General features: G+C 56.4%; 1 protein-coding gene across 2 annotated transcripts; it reads right to left on the bottom strand.

Annotated features, from left to right (window-relative positions):
* Positions 1 to 1900: 1900 nt before the first annotated feature.
* Positions 1901 to 19072, bottom strand: LOC125917221 (pachytene checkpoint protein 2 homolog). Of its 2 annotated transcripts, XM_049623470.1 has the most exons (14): positions 18902 to 19072; positions 18062 to 18227; positions 16272 to 16401; positions 15478 to 15533; positions 14679 to 14769; positions 13065 to 13137; positions 10453 to 10516; positions 9553 to 9639; positions 9214 to 9320; positions 6726 to 6879; positions 4317 to 4429; positions 3131 to 3200; positions 2661 to 2792; positions 1901 to 2243 (listed from the first exon to the last, which is right to left on the bottom strand). In XM_049623470.1, the coding sequence occupies exons 1-13, from the start codon at positions 18991 to 18993 to the stop codon at positions 2697 to 2699; spliced, it is 1299 nt and encodes a 432-aa protein (XP_049479427.1). In that variant the 5' UTR covers positions 18994 to 19072; the 3' UTR covers positions 1901 to 2243; positions 2661 to 2696. The 2 variants fall into 2 exon arrangements, with proteins under 2 accessions (XP_049479427.1, XP_049479426.1); XM_049623469.1 differs by having other exon boundaries at positions 1901 to 2792.
* Positions 19073 to 19079: the final 7 nt, after the last annotated feature.

A 19079-nucleotide genomic window follows, 5' to 3' on the forward strand; every position in this document is an offset into this window, starting at 1 on the left:
CCCCAGGACTGAGCTGTAGAGGGAGCACCAGGGCCACAGCCCAGGGTGGCACCGAGGGAGCCGGAGGGGAAGATCTGTGAGCGTTCAGGACTTCAGGCGCTTTCTTGGGACACGGGGTCAGATTTCCCGGCCAAGACCCAAGGGATGAGTAAACCGGCCACTCAGGGGCCCTTGGAGGCCTAAAGACAGATGTGGCCACGTGGGGCCATGGCAGCCAAGGAAGGGGTGGCTGGGTCGGCAGGCCTGTGACGGCAGGGGCCAGGCAGCCGTGGGGGAGAGCTCACCAGAGCCACCTGCTTTTCCCTGCTGTGTGCGTTGGGAATGAAGCAACACGCTTAACATCGGGTCCCTGCCCAGTGGTGAGAGCCATGCCAGTGGGGAGAGCAGGGGGCAATCTTGGAACTGACCCCCCACGACGGTCTCCCAAAACCAACACCAGGTGGGAAAGGGTTCAGGGGTGTGCCCTTCCCACCTCTGCTCACTCTCCGCCTGGTCCCGTGGAAACCGGGACGCAGTGATGACCGTGGGCTCCCTCAGACATGGCTCAGAGGTGGCCCTCCTGGCCCCAGTCCCCACACCTCTGCTGCTGAGGCACGGTCTCGTGGCTACAGCGGTCCGTGGCTCATGCCCGCTGATTTGGAGGACTCAGAAAAGGGGCCCAGAAGGCGGTCACACACACACTGCCCTGCCTACAGGTGACCTCTCTCTCAGTTTAATCTCACGGCCCCTCCGGGCTTCCGGGGACAACGCTCGGCGTTTCGCCCATGAGGAGTGGACTGCCCACCCCAGGAGCGCAGCTCTGTTTGCCCCTCGGACCCGCCCCTTGTGGGCAGGACGGCCCTGAGCCAGCGGGGTGTCTAGCGATGCCCGGCGACGTGCACCTGGGAGGTTTTGGCTGCTACCCACACAGTGCCCCCGACACAGCCCGTACCAGGGGACGAGCCCAGGACCCGTGTCCTCTGTCTCGGGGCCCATGTATGACCCCCTCCTCACACTTTGGCCCACCCATCTCCAGCAGGCCCCTCCGGATGGCCAAGTGGGTGCGATGGCCCACGGCCCTTCTCCTACACACGCCTAGAGAACTAGGTTCCGAGGAGGAATGAGAAGCTGGGAACACTCATGCCCCGCTGCCCCCTCCCCTGCACGGAAGTTCATACTCACGCACAGCCCCAGGCTCAGACATGCACATGGACACACGCGGCACGTGGGGAAGACAGAAGGGACCGCAGAGCCTAAGAGGGACACGTGGCAGGGTTGGTGGCCTTCGCTGACCACGCTGTCCACCCCGGGGCGCCGGCTGAGCCCCGGCACCCCCTCCTGTGCCACCACCCGGGGCAGCGCCACCCTCTAGGGGCCCTTGGGCGGATGCATCAGATGCACCCACAGAACCTCTGGAACCCACCTTCTGGGAAACTGGTCTTGGTCTGGTGGCCTCCCGCGCTTAGATCTCGTTTTCTGCCCGCAGGGTCTGGCTCTGGAGCCCCTGCCCCCGCCGTCCCCAGTCCCTCGGGCTTCCCTTCCCCCTGCCTGTCTCCCTTACCCTGTCTTTCCCCCCATCTGCCCCGGCCCAGCCCCTGTCTCCTTCCTTCCATCCAGGCACCTGGACACCAGGCATTTCAGCAAAGTCGAGATGAGGTTGTCTCAGGGTCCCCCACTCCTAGAGCACGGTGCGCCCCTCTTCTCCTGACCCCGGTGCCCACAGACACCGCTTTTACCCCCTTCAGGGCTTGAGGAGGCCAGAGCCAGGCTCCAGGTTCCAGATGCGGCTCTTGGTGTCATTCCCATAAATGGTCACAGTCCCTTTTGACACCTCAAGGCATGAAACAGGCTAAAAGCTACATAATCACGGGAATGTCTCAATAGAATCCACATCGTCGGAGTGGAGACTCAACATGAAAAGTTCTGGTGGAATACGCTTTAATACTTAAAAAGCTCTGTAACAAAAGCCAACGTGGTCTTCAAAACGTGTACAAAACATGAGCGTGAAATCGATTTGAGCGTCAGGTAAGCGCAAAGCACATCCTGTGAGGTGCGCCAAGTTCCGGCCAGCTTGCCGTAGCGGGTGACGTGCCACCGCGCGCAGCCGCAACGCTACTGCAAAACGACGGGCAGGAAACCGCGCGACGCCGCCTGTCCTGGGGCCGAGCTGCGTGGCACACACTCACCCGATCCCCAAACTGCACCTTTCTCACAAATAGCACCTTTGTGCGAAGCCCACTCTTCCTGAATTGTTTTCTCCATTTCTAGAACATAAGAATAGGTTTTCTCTTTTTACTCATTAGTCTCTGAACCGTTTGCACCAAATAAAAGAGGCTCAGGTCAGAGAGCAAAGGCCACCTCATATTTCAGTGACCCAGATGTTTTTAACACTGGGATTACATTCTTATTTAAGACAATGTAGTTTTTTCTTTTGCTTCTTAAAGCCTGTGTTCATGGCCTATTTTAAACCAATTTTGTCAGCATTTTGCATCTGTCTAGAGGCAGGATGGAGTGAGCACACCTAGAGAGCAGAACTTGAATCATCTTTTGAAACAGTGAAAATGACAGGCCGATTCGTCTTAAAAACACGTCACATACGACACACTGCTTTGAACACCACTCAGCCTCGTGGGCTTCCGGCCCGGGCAGAGCGTTCGGAGACTTCTGGGCAGCGACGTCACCTGCCGACTGTGCCCACGATCACGGTGGGGTCCGGATCAGACGCAAGACGAGAGCTGCTTCTTCTCTTCGAACTGCTTGTCCACTGCCAGAGACAGGGCTCGAAGGAAGCCCTCGATGGTGACAGTGGGGGCCTGGAAGCAGACACGGGTACATGGGCCGGTCGTGCCCCCGGTGGGGCTGCTGGCCGGCACCCCCAGTATGGGGCAGGGCAGGGGACTCCGAGGTCCTGCTCCGCGCGAGTCCATGGAGGGCCCAGTGTGAGCAGAGGTGTGTGAGATGCCCGCAGGCCACCTCCTTGCTTCAGAGGCACCGAGGCCCTCCCGCCCAGAAGCCCATCGCTTAGGCATGGAGGTGAGTCAGATCCGTAACGGTGTTACGTGCAACTCCCCGCGAGGCCAGGCCCCGCCACACAGAGTGGTGGTGGGGGGCACAGAGCGCTCAGAGGCAGGGGCGGCCACGGCGGACTCACCTGGACATACAGCGCATGAGCCAGAAAAGGGAGCTTTCTCAGGACGCGGCCGCTGAGACCCTCGCTCTTCCTGCGAACAGAACCACGCTTGGGGACGGTTTCCCTCATCTCCGAAAGTCCCCTCCCCTATAGCTGGCCTCAAGGTGGGCTGGTGGCCCCTGGTCCTCAGCTCCTGCCCCAGGCGGGACACGATGCTTGCCGCCCTGAGCTGCTAGCCGCCCAGGAGAGGCACACACGACATGGTGGGCACGCGGCCAGTGGCACGGATCCCGAGGAAACCAGGCTGGTCCCCATCGACTATTTTTGTCCAAGTGTCAGAACTGCCCTCTTCTGCCTCATCTTGACCAGTTTCAATCTCTTCAAGAGATAACCCGAAATATAGTTTCTTCAGGCTATCCCTTTGTTCAAAAGCTTCCACAAGCCTCACGGCTTCAGGATGAAGTTCAAACTCTGGTCACAACGTGGCCTCTGGGCCGCCAGCACCACCACCTGATCTCTGCCGTACAGCCCACAGGAAGTCCCCCACGGCCTTCCCCAGTTCTCTCCAGTTTGTCCAAATTCTAACTGTCCTTCACTCCACTGCAACTGTGCTCCACTCCATCTCCCCACCTTCCCTTCCTGCCACCCTGGTCACCAAAGCCATGTGGGAGGTCGACCACGCTGCCAGCCACAGGCCCCCAGCACGCGTGCAGCCACTGGCGCTCAGGGGCCGAGCGCTCCCTCCTGACGCCTAGGGCTGCCGGGCCGCGTGCTTTCTCTGACTTCCCGAAGCACCAAGCACAGACCCTTGCCGCTGTGTTCTCTGCTTACTCAGACAGAAGCTTCCACTTTTTCCTTCTCGTCGATTCGTAAAAATTTAACAAATGCCGTTTAAGAAATCAGGACTACGTCACGAGAGCCTCATCTGGATATCTATCTTTTCAGAGAGAAACACAGCACTGCTTTTTACTTTCTAACGGTGCCTGTGGGAGGGTGGCGGACCTCTACGCTCTGGCCCAGGAGCCTGGGGCCAGGGCGGTCGGGCGCTCTCAAAGCTCTCCCAGCGCCCGTGTGACAGACGCTTCGGGGTCCCAGTCCCTGTCCTCTGACCCCAAACCACGACCCTAGGCTGCTACAGTCAGCTACAACCGCCCCTGACCACAACAAATGCACTTTTCTAGGTTATAAAGATGAAGGCAGTGCACACCTTGAAATTTCACTCAAAAGGAGACTCAACCTTGACACGTTGTTTTCAATGAAGCCAATCATCTCCAGCTCCCGGAGGGTCAGCAGCTGCTGGCGAGGGTATATGATCTGACGCTGGAGACAGACACAGGGCGTCACGGCGCGGTTCACGGGCAGAGTGCACACTGTCGGCCACGCGGCAGCAGCCCGTTTCTCAGAAACATGCCCTCCCCCAGAAAGGCGAGCACGGCCACGCCAGGACGCAGGCCGCTCCCCTCTCGCTCACACGCACGTCCCCGCTCCTTCGAACGCAGGTGAGAGTACGGGTGACAGGACACGTCTCGGAGACTAGTGGGGACCCAGCCTCTTCTGTGCTTTTGATCAAGACGTGTCTTCACTACGTGTCAGGGCAGAGAGGGACTCGGAGGGGCTGAGGCCAGCCCGGTATTGGGTTTCAAAGGCGTATCACAACCCAGGGAAGCAGAGTCGAGCTCAGGAATCAGGACTTGGCCTGCCTTTCAAGGGCGGGGGGGGGGGGGGGCCTTTTTTTTTTTTTAGTATTTATTTGAGGGAGAGGGAGAGGGAAAGAGAGAGAGAGACAGACAGACAGACACACAGAATCCGAAGGAGGCTCCGGGCTCCTAGCTGACGGCACAGAGCCCGACGCGGGGCTCGAACCCGCAAACCATGAGATCATGACCTGAGCCGCGCAGGCGCCCCTTCATTTGTTATTTTTAAGACAAGACCGTTGTGTGGCAGGTGGCACAGCCTGACCCTGGATCTGGACTTCATTCCCTTGTGAGCCACGTGGCTGTACACGGGAGGCACTCTGCCAAGAAGCGGCACCTGACAGGGCGCCCAGGGACCAGCACTGAACGACTTCTAACGTGAACTGCTCTGACTTAGTGACCAGGAGAGAACGGAGAACAAACAGCTTTGTCCGCACGTTTTGGAGGTCTGGTGAAGGCTGTGAGTAAATTTAAGCAACAGGTTTATGCCAGGAGTGTTCTCACCTTCCTGAGCCTCCCTGGGTCCCTGCAGCCTCCCCGGGACTGCCCCCCGCTGCCCCTCCGGGTGCACGCGACAACCGCGGGCTCCTGATGGAGTGGGCCAGGCACACGCCGACAGCCTTCAGGACTGGCCAAATTTCCACTCCGTCATCGGAATGGCTTAACTTCCTGCAAACCGGTTGAGAACCCCTGTCCCACACGCTCAGCTTCTAGAAAAAGTTCGTACGTTAACTGGCGAAACATCTCCCGGATGCGCGGCACAAGTAGGAGCGTGACCACCGTCGGGATCCCATCACGCTGACTTCTCGGCACCGACACTTTCCGGAGCTCACCTGGGACCTCAGGTCAAGGCTCCCCGGGGCCGCCACTTTCTCCGTGCCGCAGCAAAGTGGGACGGGGTGCACACGCCAGACCAGCCCTCCCATCCCTGTCAGGGGCTGTGTGATCCCCGCCGAAGCTCTGTGGCGCCGGGCTGGGGGTCGATCCCACCCCCGCCATCCTGTTACGACAACGTCACGCCAACGATCACCACGTAAATCCCCGTCCGTCGGTTGGCTCGGTTACTGCCTATCTCCCAGAATCAGGGTTCAGGAACGCTCCCCTGGGGGAAGGGACTGCCTGCCTCGGGCCTGCTGTGCCCAGTGCCCTGGACTCCTAACACCAGGTTCTGCCTAGAGTGATTTACACCAGGCCCACTGGGAGCGCGCTACCTCGCCCACTGCTGTTGTGCTCACTGCTCACTAGAACACGGGACTGAAGGGACGTTAATGCCGTAGCTAATGATACACTGTGAACGGCAACCCGGGCAGGATGACCCCTCTGTGAACTATGACCTCCAGTCAGGAGGACGTCCCTGTGAACCGTGACCTCCAGTCAGATGACATCCCTGTGAACTGTGGCCTCCAGTCAGGTCTCCCTACGAACTAGGACGTGTCCGGCAGGTTTCCACGCCCCTCCCGGCAGATCGATAGATCACATGATCACAATCATCATTTTGCACTAAAAGAGCAAAAATATAAAGTCGGTGGCCGTAATTTCTTTTTTTTTTTAACTTTTTTTTACATTTATTTATTTTTGAGAAACAGAGTGAGACAAAGCGTGAGAGGAGGAGGGGCAGAGAGAGAAGGAGACACAGAATCCAAAGCAGGCTCCAGGCTCTGAGCAAGCGGTCAGCACAGAGCCCGATGCGGGGCTCGAACCCACGAACCGTGAGATCATGACCTGAGCCCGAGTCGGACGCTCAACTGACTGAGCCACCCGGGCATCCCAATAGTTTCAACTACCAGCTCAACCTACGAAACACACCAACTGCAGTTTTCGACCTAAGATGGTTAATACCACGTTCAAGTAACTCATCCCGTCTCGGAATTGGCCACTAAGGACACACGAGAAGCCCGGTTGGAAGCAAAAACGCCCCGTACCTTCATCAGTTCTTCCAGACAGGAGAGGTAGATTTTGAAGATGGCTGCTGCAGAGGGCGGTCCGATGTACTGCCTGATGTCAGCCCTGTCCACGAAGGCCACGTCGATCCTCTCCGTGATGTTGGAAGTGGTCAGAATCACCACGTTGCAGTGCCTGGAGGCAGAGGAGTGAGCGCCAGTCGGCCGGTGCCTAGTGATTCCATCACCGCCCCCCCCACCCCCGTCCTCGAAGGTTCAGGATTCAGCCAGCGTCTCAGCCGGCTGCACCCCACGTCCCACACCTGGCCTAGGAGGCCTCCTGAGGCCCACACCTGAGTGCCTGCCGGGCCCCCAACTCCCACCAGGCTCTCTTGGATTCAACACAGGGCGCCAAGGAGAGGTTGCTCCTGTCTTCCAGCAGGTTGTCCCAGACCCCCGCTTGACTGTTCCCTCTCTTCCATCAACCGTGGCATGACGAAACTCTCACTTTTTCTTTTTTCTTCCTCCCCCCGCCCCCAATTTTATTTTTATCTCTAGAGACAGGGAAAGTGTGTATGTGCAGGGCGGGGGGGGTGAGGGGGGATAGAGAGAGGGAGGGAGGGAGGGAGGGAGGGAGGGAGAGATAGAGATAGAGATAGAGAGAGAGAGAGAGAGAGAGAGAGAGAGAGAGAGAAAATCCCAAGCAGGCTCCATGCTCAGCTTGGAGCCCAGTGCAGGGCTTGATCCCACGACCCGAGCCAGTATCAAAAGTCAGACACTTAACCGCCTGAGCCACCCAAGCACCCCCGGAGCTCTCACTTTGTGTGCAGCGCCCTGAGCACCCCATCGACCTGCCAGGGCACAGCCAGCTGAACACTCGACGCGCAGCTCTCGGGACTCCCACACGCCGTGGAGCTGAGGTATTTATCCTGTTTACGGGCTGCTTCCCCTTTAGCTTCCAAAGGACAAGAGAGCCCTGTGGTCCAGTCTGTCGGCCAGCGTGGCCAGCACACGGCAGGCACAAGGCATCCCGCGAGCACGCTTCCCAGGCCGCTGGGCTTGGTGTGGGGGATGTGGCGATGCTCCCCCGGGGCCCGAGTCAACACACAGGCCAGGCTGCAGGAAGCGTGTGGCCTGGGGAGCCCCCAGGAAGGCCAGCTTCACCTGGTGTCTGGAAACAGGTGTGTAGTGCGGGGTGAGCAAGGGTGAGCCACTGAGGGTTAGGGGCAGGGAGTGTGCAGGTCACAGGAGTCCGGGTGGAGGGATGACACGGCTGGGATTCTTGTCTGGGGACGGGCTTTGTCCCAAAGAGTCAGACCCACACAAAGGAAGGCCCGGAAGGGTGGCCTAGAGGGGCCTGAACAGGAAGCGTGAAGTTAAGGGCACAGGAAGGGGTGAGGGCAACCAGAAACCCGTGCGTCTCCATCCCCTCCTGAGCCCCCACACCTGCCAGCGACAGGAGGGGCACCGGGACCCCACCTTCTGGCTCAAGCAGGGGCTGCACAGTGAGGACATCAGGTCAATGGGAACCCTGGAGGCAGGAGCTGCAGGGCTGAGTGAGCGCCCCGGGAGTGTCCGACGCCCAGTCTAGGTGGACCCGCAGGCCCGCGAGGGGTGAGCAACAGAAGAGGGAAGGAGGCTGACAGCAGAAACTAGGCGGTCTGGAGAGTGGAGGAAGGGGAAGGGTGGCTGGAGGTCTGACGGTGCGGAAAATTCCAGGGAGGGCAGATGGCTCTCAGGTAAGGGAGGGGCAGAAACCAGACTGAGGAGCAGGGGCGGGGCTGGGAGCAGAGCCCAGGGAGGAAGGAGGAGCGGCTACAGGGGCACATGGCTGGCCCCGAGCAGGGTGGAAGCAAGCAGGCCAGCAACAGCTGCGGCTCAGGAAATTACAGCCCCTCACAGCAGGTCGCAGGTCGTAAACCGTACATGTACTGCGGGAGGCCCGGGAAACAGCCCACGGCACGATTCGGTTCCCCACCAGTCCACGCGGACAAGCTAGCTCTGCAGCCGGGCAGCCTCCCAGTGGGAGAACGCTCCCGGGACCCACCGAGGGCTGTGATCCGGGTGGGGGTGGGAGCCCGGACCGAGTCAGGTTACGAGGAGTCACTCCCTAAAGCTGCACGGGCTCAGGGCACACTGACCACGGGCCCCGGCCCTGCAAGGCTGGGCTGTGGAGACGTGAAATCTGGCCCCATGAAGCGCACGCGGGGGGCGCTCGCCTGTCCGTCGCCAGCCCCGCAACGCCAACCAACGCTGGGCGGTGCCGGCATCGGTGCCGGAGGGCGGCTGTGTTTCACGGTCACGTGCTTCTCTGCACACTTTGAGTTTCGCTTTATGTTTCCGATACCTCAGTGAAAGTACCTGTCCCCGAAGCGGTGCATTTAGCAGATACACCGCCTCAGGTGTGGGAGAAGGGCCGAAACTCAGCAGCCGTGTGTCCACTCAGAGGAGCTGAGTGACGTGTAGAGGCGTGTGGCCACCTCACACCCTCCCTGTGGCTTCTCACGTGAGACCACCGTGTCAGCGTTACCTCTTAATCTGATCGATCTGGGTTAAGACAGCGTTGACCACACGGATGGCATCTGACGGCTCGGTACCTGCTCTGCAAGCGTTGCGGGCGGCCGTGAGGCTCTCCACCTGTGGGGATGGGGCGACGGGTCGGAAAGGACAGCACCCGACCCCAGGGGCAGCCACGCGCTGCATCAACCGAGCAAGCGAGGGACAAGTGAACGGGTACGCGTGAGCCCGCTATGCCAGGAGCTCGACGTGCGGGACGCCGGGGAGGAGAGGGCTGCGTGACAGGAGTGCACGGACTCAGCCAGGGGTCCAATTTCCTTCAGTCACGGGTGTGATGTCCAGCTGCACCTACCTCATCAATCAGCACAAACACCAGCGCATCTCTGTCATCAATCAAGTCCTGAATCTTCTGGAACATCTTCGTTACCAGCTTGCCACTCTGGAACCAAAACGCTCCTTTAATGTTGACTTGTACACGTCACGCCGCCTGCCGCACACCCTTATCTGCCGTCCCTGCCCAGCCTCGTTATGACCCCAGGTGGCCCCACAAGCCCATTGTCTCCTGACGGCCCCCTGGAGAAATCCCTAAATCCAAGGAGCCAGGGCCACACGGGAGAGGCCGACCCACACGATCCCCTCGCCCCGCTCCACGTGCCAGGAAGCGCGCCCGAGCCCACGCCGGCTCAGCCCTGAGCCGCCTGGCACACACAGGTGCCTCAGTGCCCTCCCTCCTTCCTTTTGCCTGCCATCCGCACCACCAGGAACAAGATGGGTCATGGATGCAAGCTAAGCGCACTCCCTAGGGGTGCTCCCCGTCCCGGCTCACCACCCTCTGGAGGGATCTGTTTGCACCGGTGCCCGGGCAGAGCTCTCCTGTGCTGAGAGGCACCTGCAACATCACCTTGGCTGAGCCCCACGGTTTGGACAGAGGAACACAGAGGAACGAGGCTCAGAGCCCCGAGGGCGTGCTCTCTGAGGATGCAGCCCTCTGCTGAACGCAGGTCCCGTCCTCAGAGAAAGCTGAGTGTCTGTCCCGCCCAAAGGTCTGGATGCCACCAGCAGAGGGTACTCTCGGGCCTATTTTCAAGTTACTGCTCAGTTCTGGAACTTCCCTCCGACCGCGAGTCCGCCCTACTGTCACGTTACCTACTTCTGTCTGAAGCTCTCGGAGGAGAGTTTGCCTACTCTACGAGACAGCCGTCCAACTACATGGTTGACAATGCCGACAAGCAGAAGCGATGCTGATACTTACTTCCGAAAACCACTTAGAGAAGAGGCTGTGGCTGTTTATTTCAATTAATTGGCCGTACCGGTACCTGAGATGACAAAACAGAGTTACAACGAGTGGCTTGCAAATCGCTCCTACGGCACCCACAGGGGCGGCAACGCTTCTGCTGTAATCCAGCATCCCTCCGCTGCCCACTAACTGGTTAAGTCACCACAGCTACCAGCGAGGGCTGGTGCAGCGGCCTGCGCAAGTACTTACGACAATCTGACAACATGCAATCAGCGGTCCTAGCTGAAGCAAACTAAGGGTTTTGAACCGGAAAACATCTCTGCATCAAAACAACAGTAGCATCCCTCTCACTTTTCATCTGCTTGTAACTGACGCCTCAGGTGCTCTAAGAAGCGTCACCAGCAGTAACGTGGTAGCAAAACAAAACGTGACCGTCAGACGTTTTCTGGCCAGAGCTGAACGTGTTTTCCTCCCTCCATAAACCCAACGAGTGGACAATCCGTTTCCCAGCAAAAACTCACTTCCTGTGGACCCCAGGGCCATGGGGCACCCGGAGGCCCCGATGTCAACCTCAGTATATACTGACAGACTGCAATCTAGCACTGGTCCTCTGTGCACACGGGACACCTGGATGCACTTAGCTCTAACTAAAATCAAACAGGGAGCGAGACGGAGGCAGAAGGGAAGCCGAGCCCCGTCCCCTATGCCTCGAAAGTCCACATGGGAAAAACAATCCCTTTCAAAAAATTGCAACTGGCTAGCCACTAATTCTGTTTACCAAAGAGGGGAGAGACAGACAACCTAATGGAATAAAGACTGGGTTGAATACTGAACGAAATTAACCCTAAGGCATTTCGATCAGGTGAGCAACAAAGGCTTGCTAAGGTTTCTTTCTGGCATTTCTAAGCCACAAAATAAATGCGTATTTCCAGATGGTTGTACTGCAGGAAGTTTTCTTTCTTGCGGTAACATCTTCAGTGTCCAGTGTGCCAGGTAACGGCTCCAAGAGATCTGCAAGGCACAGATGCACCTCGGCAGGTCAAGACAAAAGCCAAGTTGCTTACGCAGAATAAAAGGTAGAAACAGAGCAACTTCCCTACACAAAAATTCTCCCGGGACATTTTTGAAAGGGAAGAAAATAAAGTATTCGTCCTAGGATACACGCTGGAGTAACAAGTCTCAGATCAATCCCCTGAATTAACCGGAAAAGGAGACGAAATCATCGCAACAGCATCTGTGAATGGCGCCAGACAGCAGGCGTCAGGACTGTCACCCAGACAGGAACGAGGGAGCCTGCGAGCGCTCTGGCTCTCTGCCTACAGCGCCTTCCAACCGCGACCCTGGAGGGGACCCAAGACGTGCACAGCCACTGCGCTGACTTGGACACAGAGGTCAGAGTTCGAGGAGCCCGAGGCAGCTGCAGGCTGCAGAGCAGAGTTCCAGAGGGGAGGTAGACACGCAGGAGTAAAGCTCCAGGAATCACATGGGGTCCCTCTGGGTCTTTGCTGACACTCGGGCGTGTGTGAATACGGAAATCCCAACAGGCTGGAGAGCCGTGAGGGGCACGGCTCCCGGTGCTCACAGGCTGGGAAGCTCAAGTTCCCAATGGCCAACGTGCACAGTACCTGCTATCACTCAGGGTGCCCAAGTGAGATCCCAGAAGGGCCTCACTTCACTATTAAGTCTGGACTCCTTTCCAGTAAAGCTTAAAAACAAACCTCAAAAGGGTTGCTCTAAATCACAAATGCAATGCCTAGCAAAACAAAACCCAACAAAAACAATGTCTGCATTCAACCAAAACTTACCTGACAGCACAAGCAGAAACGGACCCCAAACCAGGAGAAACACCAGTCAACAGAAAGACCCGGAACTGACAACAAGGACGGACTTAGTAGGGAAAGTTGTGAAATGGTGACCACACACCGGCTCAAACATTTTAACAAGAGGATAATGCGGAGAGAATTGAAAAGTATAAAAGGAACCAAGTGGAACAGCCAGAGAAGAAAAACATGCAAACAGAAATGAAAATGTCACTGAATTAAAAGCAGATTTGACATCTTAGAAAACTGCCCAAAATGCAACACGGAAAATTCTAAAATCCTCAAAGAAAAAAAGCCACATTGGTGGCCCAGGGGAGAATATCAAACAGCTGAACACGCAAATAAATGGGTCTGTTCCTAGAAAGTGAGTGTGTGTAGGGGGAATTCGTTGAGAAAATAACGGCCGAATGGTGTCTAAACGCAATGACATCGTAAGCCCCGAGAGAGACAGAACTCGAGGAGAAACAGACAAATCCACCCCTAGCTTGGCCATGCCTCTCTCAGGCAACAGGATGGGAGACCATCAGCGAGAGCAGCAAGCATCCGGCCCTGAGAGCAGACTGCATTCTGACATACACGCGGGACAGTCACCCAAAGGGCACGTGCTGATCGTTAAAGCAAGCGCCGTAAACGTAAAAGACTGAAACTCAACTCAGAACAGTGCTCAGTACGGGAGTTAATTTGCTCTGAAAGAGAGGGATCTACCAGTAAAGGAAAATTATGAAGAAATAAACAGCTTCCATATCACACATGAAAAGCAAGCGACCCCGTCCTGCCGCTCCCCTTTCTCGAATTACCAGAAGTTACCTGCTCGAAAGTCTGATGGTCAATTTCTGGGCTAGTGCCTTACACAGGGATGTTTTTCCAGTTCCCGGAGGACCTGTAACAAAACCCAAGCAGATGTGTTTTTAAGTCAGCATGGTAACAAATCCCTTAAAACAACGGGAGCTGCATTATCCCCGGCACACACAGCAAGGAGTGGGGCTCAGAGCTCTGAATGCTGTTACCCCAAGTACTGCCGGGCAGCCCACAGAGAAGTCGGCTAGCAGCATGCGTGCTGCAAAATATTAACACGCTTCCCGAGGCTTTCCCTTTTTCTCCTTGTCTGACCTCGGCCCGTGTTTCTACTCTTGGCTTCCATGTCCCCAACACAGCATCGCCTCCCGGCCCGTGCGTCCCCTCAGCATCCGGAGCGAGCACCTCTCCCGGTCTCCATCTTCGCGGACACCCTCCTTGTCCCCACACGTCCTCTAGAAAACCCACTCGCTAAGTCACCTCGTGAAAGGTCAAACACCTTTCATGACAAGCATCTGGATTCTTAAGGCACTGACGTTTGTCATTCCTGCAGCCCACAGCATCCCCGTCTTCCACGGCAGCCCACGCTAAACCAGAAGAGCAGCAGGCGAAGCCCTGCTCGTACAGCTTCTTGCCCCGTGTGCCACTGAGCAGGAGGCCTGGCAGCAGCTGAGACGCCAACACAGAGGGACAAATGCATCTACCAGAAGATGCAGACACTTCCAAATCTGATCTGCGTGCATTCTTGATAATTAAAGAAGAAACATAGAGCCGATTCTAAATGGGAAATACTTGATTTCACTAATCAAAATACCCCCGGATGGTCTGCTCAGAACCCAGTATCAGGACAATATGCCGAGATTATCTGCGGTTTAAAAGGCCCCGTGTTGGGGGTGCCTGGGTGGTTCGGTTAAGCATCTGAACCTTGATTTCGGCTCAGGCCAAGATCTCACGGTTTGTGAGACTGAACCCCGAGTTGGGCTCTGTGCTGACAGCGTGGAGCCTTTTCGGGATTCTCTCTCCCTCTCTCTCTCTGCCCTTCCCCCACTCATGCACTCTGTCTCAAAATAAATAAATACAATCTTAGAAGAAAATAAAAGATTTTTAAGACTCCACAGAAGCGTATGGTCTTAACTGGTCTCAGAAGCTAACCACCCCCACCTCACTATTATTTGGGCATTCTCTCGATTTCTTTCTAACCAAGAACATCAAGAAAAAATCCAACGTTCTCCTCTGAGAAGATTCAGACAGAATTTCAGTGAAGCAGGGCTGTTGCGGTTTATGGTCACAAAGCGAAGCCCTGGGAATGCTACAAAAACGTGAGGCAGTTCCTGCCCAAAGGACCATACGATCACTTGGGGGAATTAGGCAGTTATATGAGAAGTTTAATAATAACATAGAAAAGTCACAAGGCAGAGACCAGGCAGCTGCCGAGTGAAGGGTCAGGTGACACATGCCCAGGGTAATGTGAGCTAGAGTGGCTTCTCAGGGAGGGGACATTCGAGGACAGCTCTGGCTGCATCAGAAAACAGAACTGTAACCCCTTGAAGGTCAGCGGGACAAGTAAAAAAGCCTGACTTCACACGGTTTACCTGGTTAAATAAAGAAAACCCCACACGCTCTTACCGTGAAGCAGCACCACCCGGTTCCAGGCGATGAGATTGCTGTCGACGTTCTTGTCTGAAAACAGCAAGGTTGTCATCACGTAATCGAGGAGCTGAGTGAAGAAAGGTAAAATGCGGACGGAGGTGTGGACAAGGCAAAGGTTCCCACCAGATGTGCTGCCGGAGCTCGTGCCCGAGGAGAGGGGCCGGGCGCCAGACCACCCCTCGGCGACTGCTGGCGCCGAGTGCCGGATGCTTCACAGGCTTCCGTTTTGGAAGAAACTCCAAACGTACGAGACCAGGTTGGCTGCTGCTACTCTAAGTATGCAGACAAACACAGGGGTCCCGCCAAAGGACAAGACTTGGCAAGTGATGAGTGGGCTCCTACCTCTGGGACAACACGGCAGCGGGCAAGCCACAGCACATTCACTTAGGACGACAGCCAGGACTGTGGTCGCGCAGCCCGGGTGATGTGGGGGATGGACTTCTAGTGTCCCCCACGGCATGCAGGACCCTTCCCCTTGAAGGGGGCTCAGACGAGCTGGCGCTTGCTCAGACCTGCCGACCTGCTCTGTCTGCCCCTTGGCCCTGCCTCCTCAGTCCCAGTGCGTTAAGAGCACAATCCGGTGAAAGCTGTCTTTACATTCTGCACCCTCCCCTTCCTCCCCCATGGGACAGACACCCGGGACACGGGCTGCCAGGAACCATAAATTCCCAAAAGCCTATTTGAGTCACGGGGCTCCAAGATGCTGGAGGGCAACACAATATTGATCCCAACTCAAACAGCCGGGACTTCCTGCAAAATTAGCACAGCAACTTACATGAGACTTGACTTCCACATCATATACCAGGCTGTCCCAAAGCCCATGGAATTCAGCTGGGAGAGAGGAAAACAAAAACCTAATTTTAGGAAAACAAGCACCACAATGACCAGTGAGGTCTGCCCCGAGTCACTGACGCTCTCCACCGCACCACACACCACAGGCTGAGAGTCTCATTACCGGGAAGTTAAATTTTTGAATTGTTTCTTAAAAGTTTAATTTTTCTTTACAGATGCAAAGTCACTGCCAGTCACTCAGCTTTCAACAGACAACCGAATGGAGTACGGAGTTACTTCCTCATCATGTGACCACGCGCAATTATCTCTTGTGGACCTGAGCTCTCCCACAAGCACATAGACTGCCCCACCGTCCTCCCCAGCAGCCAGCACTTGGGTGGGGCCGAGGCAGGTCTGGGCCGGCTGTCACGACACCACAGGTAAACGCTGAGGACTCCACCGGCTAGAACCAAGGCAAAGTCCACAGGGAAGCACGGAGAAGGCAGGAGGAAGGAAGGGGCCGGCAGGTGACCAACCGGGAAGGAAAGGGCACCTCCAGATTCTCAGCACCATCTCTGAGGGACCCGCCTGCAGGAACACAGCCTCACAATGGAGACCCCTGCTTTTATCTTCTGCGATGCGCTCTCTGTTCCACAAGAAAAAAAACACCCCGGAAGCCTACAAAACAGATGGATGAATACAACCTCCTCAGCTAACTGCCTTGGAGAGAGCAGGCCACATGCTGACCCCTGACCTCGTGTCCCAGGTGCGTACTGCCCGGCGCCAGTGCTCACGCACCTGCGGGCAGGACCCAGTGACTCGCCGCAGTTATGTTCTCGGTCTCCTCCTCCAGAGTCTCACTGCTGGGGCCGCCCTCATTCAGCTGGAAGACGTGAAGCGAAATCGTGCAGGCACCCAAGTCGATGGGCTGTGATGAGAGGGAGAGCAATCAACCCACGCAGACCGAACTCCCTTCCCAATTCTAGCCATGACAATTACCCGGTAAAGTCCAAAAATAAAAATTGAATATGCAGAACGTTAGAAACTCGTTCGTAGATTAGGAAAAAAGCCTATCATATTCAGATTCGGTATCAACTCTTTAAGATGTTTCTCTCTCCCCTTTTGACTAAAAAACTACTTTATTGTTCTTCGTAATCATGAAAATTACGTGGTTAGTGAAAACGTACAAACGATACAGGATGAAGTTTGTCAAAGTCGCCCATCCAACCTCACACAGCCACACGTACTTGACCAAAAACGGATTCAACCACAGTTTTCTAACTGTGCCTTTCCTGCTTCTTTTTCACATCTGTCATATTTACTGTGATCGTATCATCTGCTTAGTCAACCTCTAACTGACGGATAACCAAGATACTTCGAGTTGTCAGCTACTATTAACAACATACATAGAAAGTCGCCCTTGCACTTCTACAAAATCACATAATTACGTCTGAAGATGAATTTCTCTAGGTGAACAGGCAGAGCCAAAGATGAGAACGTTAAAACGTCTAATCGCTGGCCCCAGCGCCCTCCACTGAGGCTACGTTAACCTGTCTTCCCTCAGTAGCGTGAAGAGCGCCTCTGCGTCTGCCAAGCTGTCCAAAATCAAGTATGATGGGTAAAACTCACAAAGCCACGGGGCACCCGGGTGGCTCAGTCGGTTGAGCGTCCGACTTCGGCTCAGGTCATGATCTCACCATTCGGGGGTTCGAGCCCCGCGTCGGGCTCTGTGCTGACTACTCAGAGCCTAGAGCCTGCTTCGGATTCTGGGTCTCCCTCTCTCTCGGCCCCTCCCCTGCTCACGCTCTGTCTCTCAAAAATAAACATTAAAAAATTTTTTTAAAAAACCCCAAAACTGACAAAGACACAAATGCTAGTCCCAGTATAAGAAAGGAGAGGTCCACCTTCTAAGCAAAATTTTGGGGCCAAACCAATGCTTCCCAACTGATTCTTTGTAAGACACGAGCCATGCGGGTAGAGGGGATGTATCAGACACTGGGTTGTTTGTATAGTGACAAAAAGGTCCCAACACACCCACCCTCTCCCACAAAGATGGTGGGCGAGGCCGTCCGCACGCCAGACTAGACGAAGCCCTTCTCCACGGAAGGCCCATCTCATCCCTCAGCCCCCATGCCTACTACAGTCTATGCCGGTGGAGCGGTCCATGGACATCTGCTGCCTGGAAGGACAGAGAGCAGGGAAGGAGGCCTCATCAGCACAGCCCATTCCACGGCGCTGCGTTCTGCTTTCGCAATGGTCCCCCTACTGTGCTGTGAGCATCCTGACCCCGGGGCCAGCCCACTCCCAGCACCTGGCTCTTCCCAGACAAAGCAACAGATAAACGAACCACTTTCTGACAACCCACCACCAAAGCAGCAAGCAGACATCCGTGATACTGACGTTGCTTTTTTTTTTTTTTTTTTTTTTTTTTTTTTTAAGGTAAACTCAACACCCGACATGGGGCTTGAACCTATGAACCCAGGATCAAGATCGCATGATCTGCTAAATGAGCCAGCCTGGTGCCCCCATGACACTAACTTTGTATTCGACTATGGATTAGCGATTTCTTGGCAATATGAATTAGTCACCTGTGGGTCTTTAACCTTCAACTCTGTGTCAACAATAGACACAGACTGCACGTTTCTGCTCAGAAAAGGATCATCAAACTCGGTCCACGTGTAGTCACCAAACACAATGTTATGTCTGTTGAGCAGCTTTCTAACGCTCAGCTTTATATCTTCCTTTTTGGCAGTGCTGGGAACACAAGACACAGAGGTCAGGATGGTAACAAGCGCCTTCTACAAAATCAGGCCTTTCAGAGCACAGCGGTGGGCTCGCCTGGGGGTCAGCCCCAAGCCAAGCCCTGCCCTCCATCCGCCAAGAGGCCACAGCAACAGCTCCTGCCACCCGGGGCTGCCCCAACAGAAGATCAGCCCGGACACACAGGCCTGGCGTGCGCTGCGAGCTCTCGCTAGTGCTGCTACTGTTAGGAACGAAGGCGCAAAGCTCCCACAGCCGTGGGGTTGCAGCCCGAGTCCGCATTTTAACAAAAGCCCGAGGCCTGTGATTCACGTGGGAAAACTCTTGACACTTTCGGACTGGCATTCAAGGCTTCCAGGACGCCGACCGGTTCTGGACCATACCTGCCTCCGCCCCGCCTCCCACACTGCCCCAGCCGGCCTCCCCCTCGGCGGCAGGCAGGCCCGGGAGGGTCCACCCTCCCGGGCGCCTGCCCCACGCAAGCCACACCCAGACCCCTCTGAAAGCTGCGGACCACGGGGGTTCGCCTGGGGTCCTGAGAGATCAGGTGGTGGGCGGCTGGGGTGACCGAACAGCCCGACAAACGCCAGCTCCGAGGATAACGTGCACACGCGCCCCTTCCTCCCCGGGCCCGTCCGGCTCCGCTTGGGTGCGGCGCCCGGGCTCACCTGCCGCTCCGCTGGTGCACCTCCACGTGGACGGTCGGCGCCTCGGCCACGCAGGGCAGCGCCTGCTTCAGGTCGCCCACGGCCTCGTCCATGGCGCCGCCTGGAGCAGCGGGGACCCGGCCGGAGCGTGGCCGCCGCCGCCTCGCGCCCCGAGCCGCCGCCGCCGCCGCCGCCGCCG

The sequence above is a fragment of the Panthera uncia genome, unplaced genomic scaffold (assembly GCF_023721935.1).
Source record: "Panthera uncia isolate 11264 unplaced genomic scaffold, Puncia_PCG_1.0 HiC_scaffold_1594, whole genome shotgun sequence".
NCBI lineage: Eukaryota > Metazoa > Chordata > Mammalia > Carnivora > Felidae > Panthera > Panthera uncia.

What these genes read in the sequence shown, in the direction of transcription:
- LOC125917221 (XM_049623470.1), bottom strand. Translation starts at nt 18,993, where the DNA reads ATGGACGAGGCCGTGGGCGACCTGAAGCAGGCGCTGCCCTGCGTGGCC. An exon ending in CCGGGTGGTGCTGCTTCACG is followed by an intron (nt 13,138 to 14,678) that starts GTAAGAGCGTGT and finishes GTTTTGTTACAG; the next exon opens with GTCCTCCGGGAACTGGAAAA. An exon ending in CTCATGCGCTGTATGTCCAG is followed by an intron (nt 2,793 to 3,130) that starts GTGAGTCCGCCG and finishes GTCTGCTTCCAG; the next exon opens with GCCCCCACTGTCACCATCGA.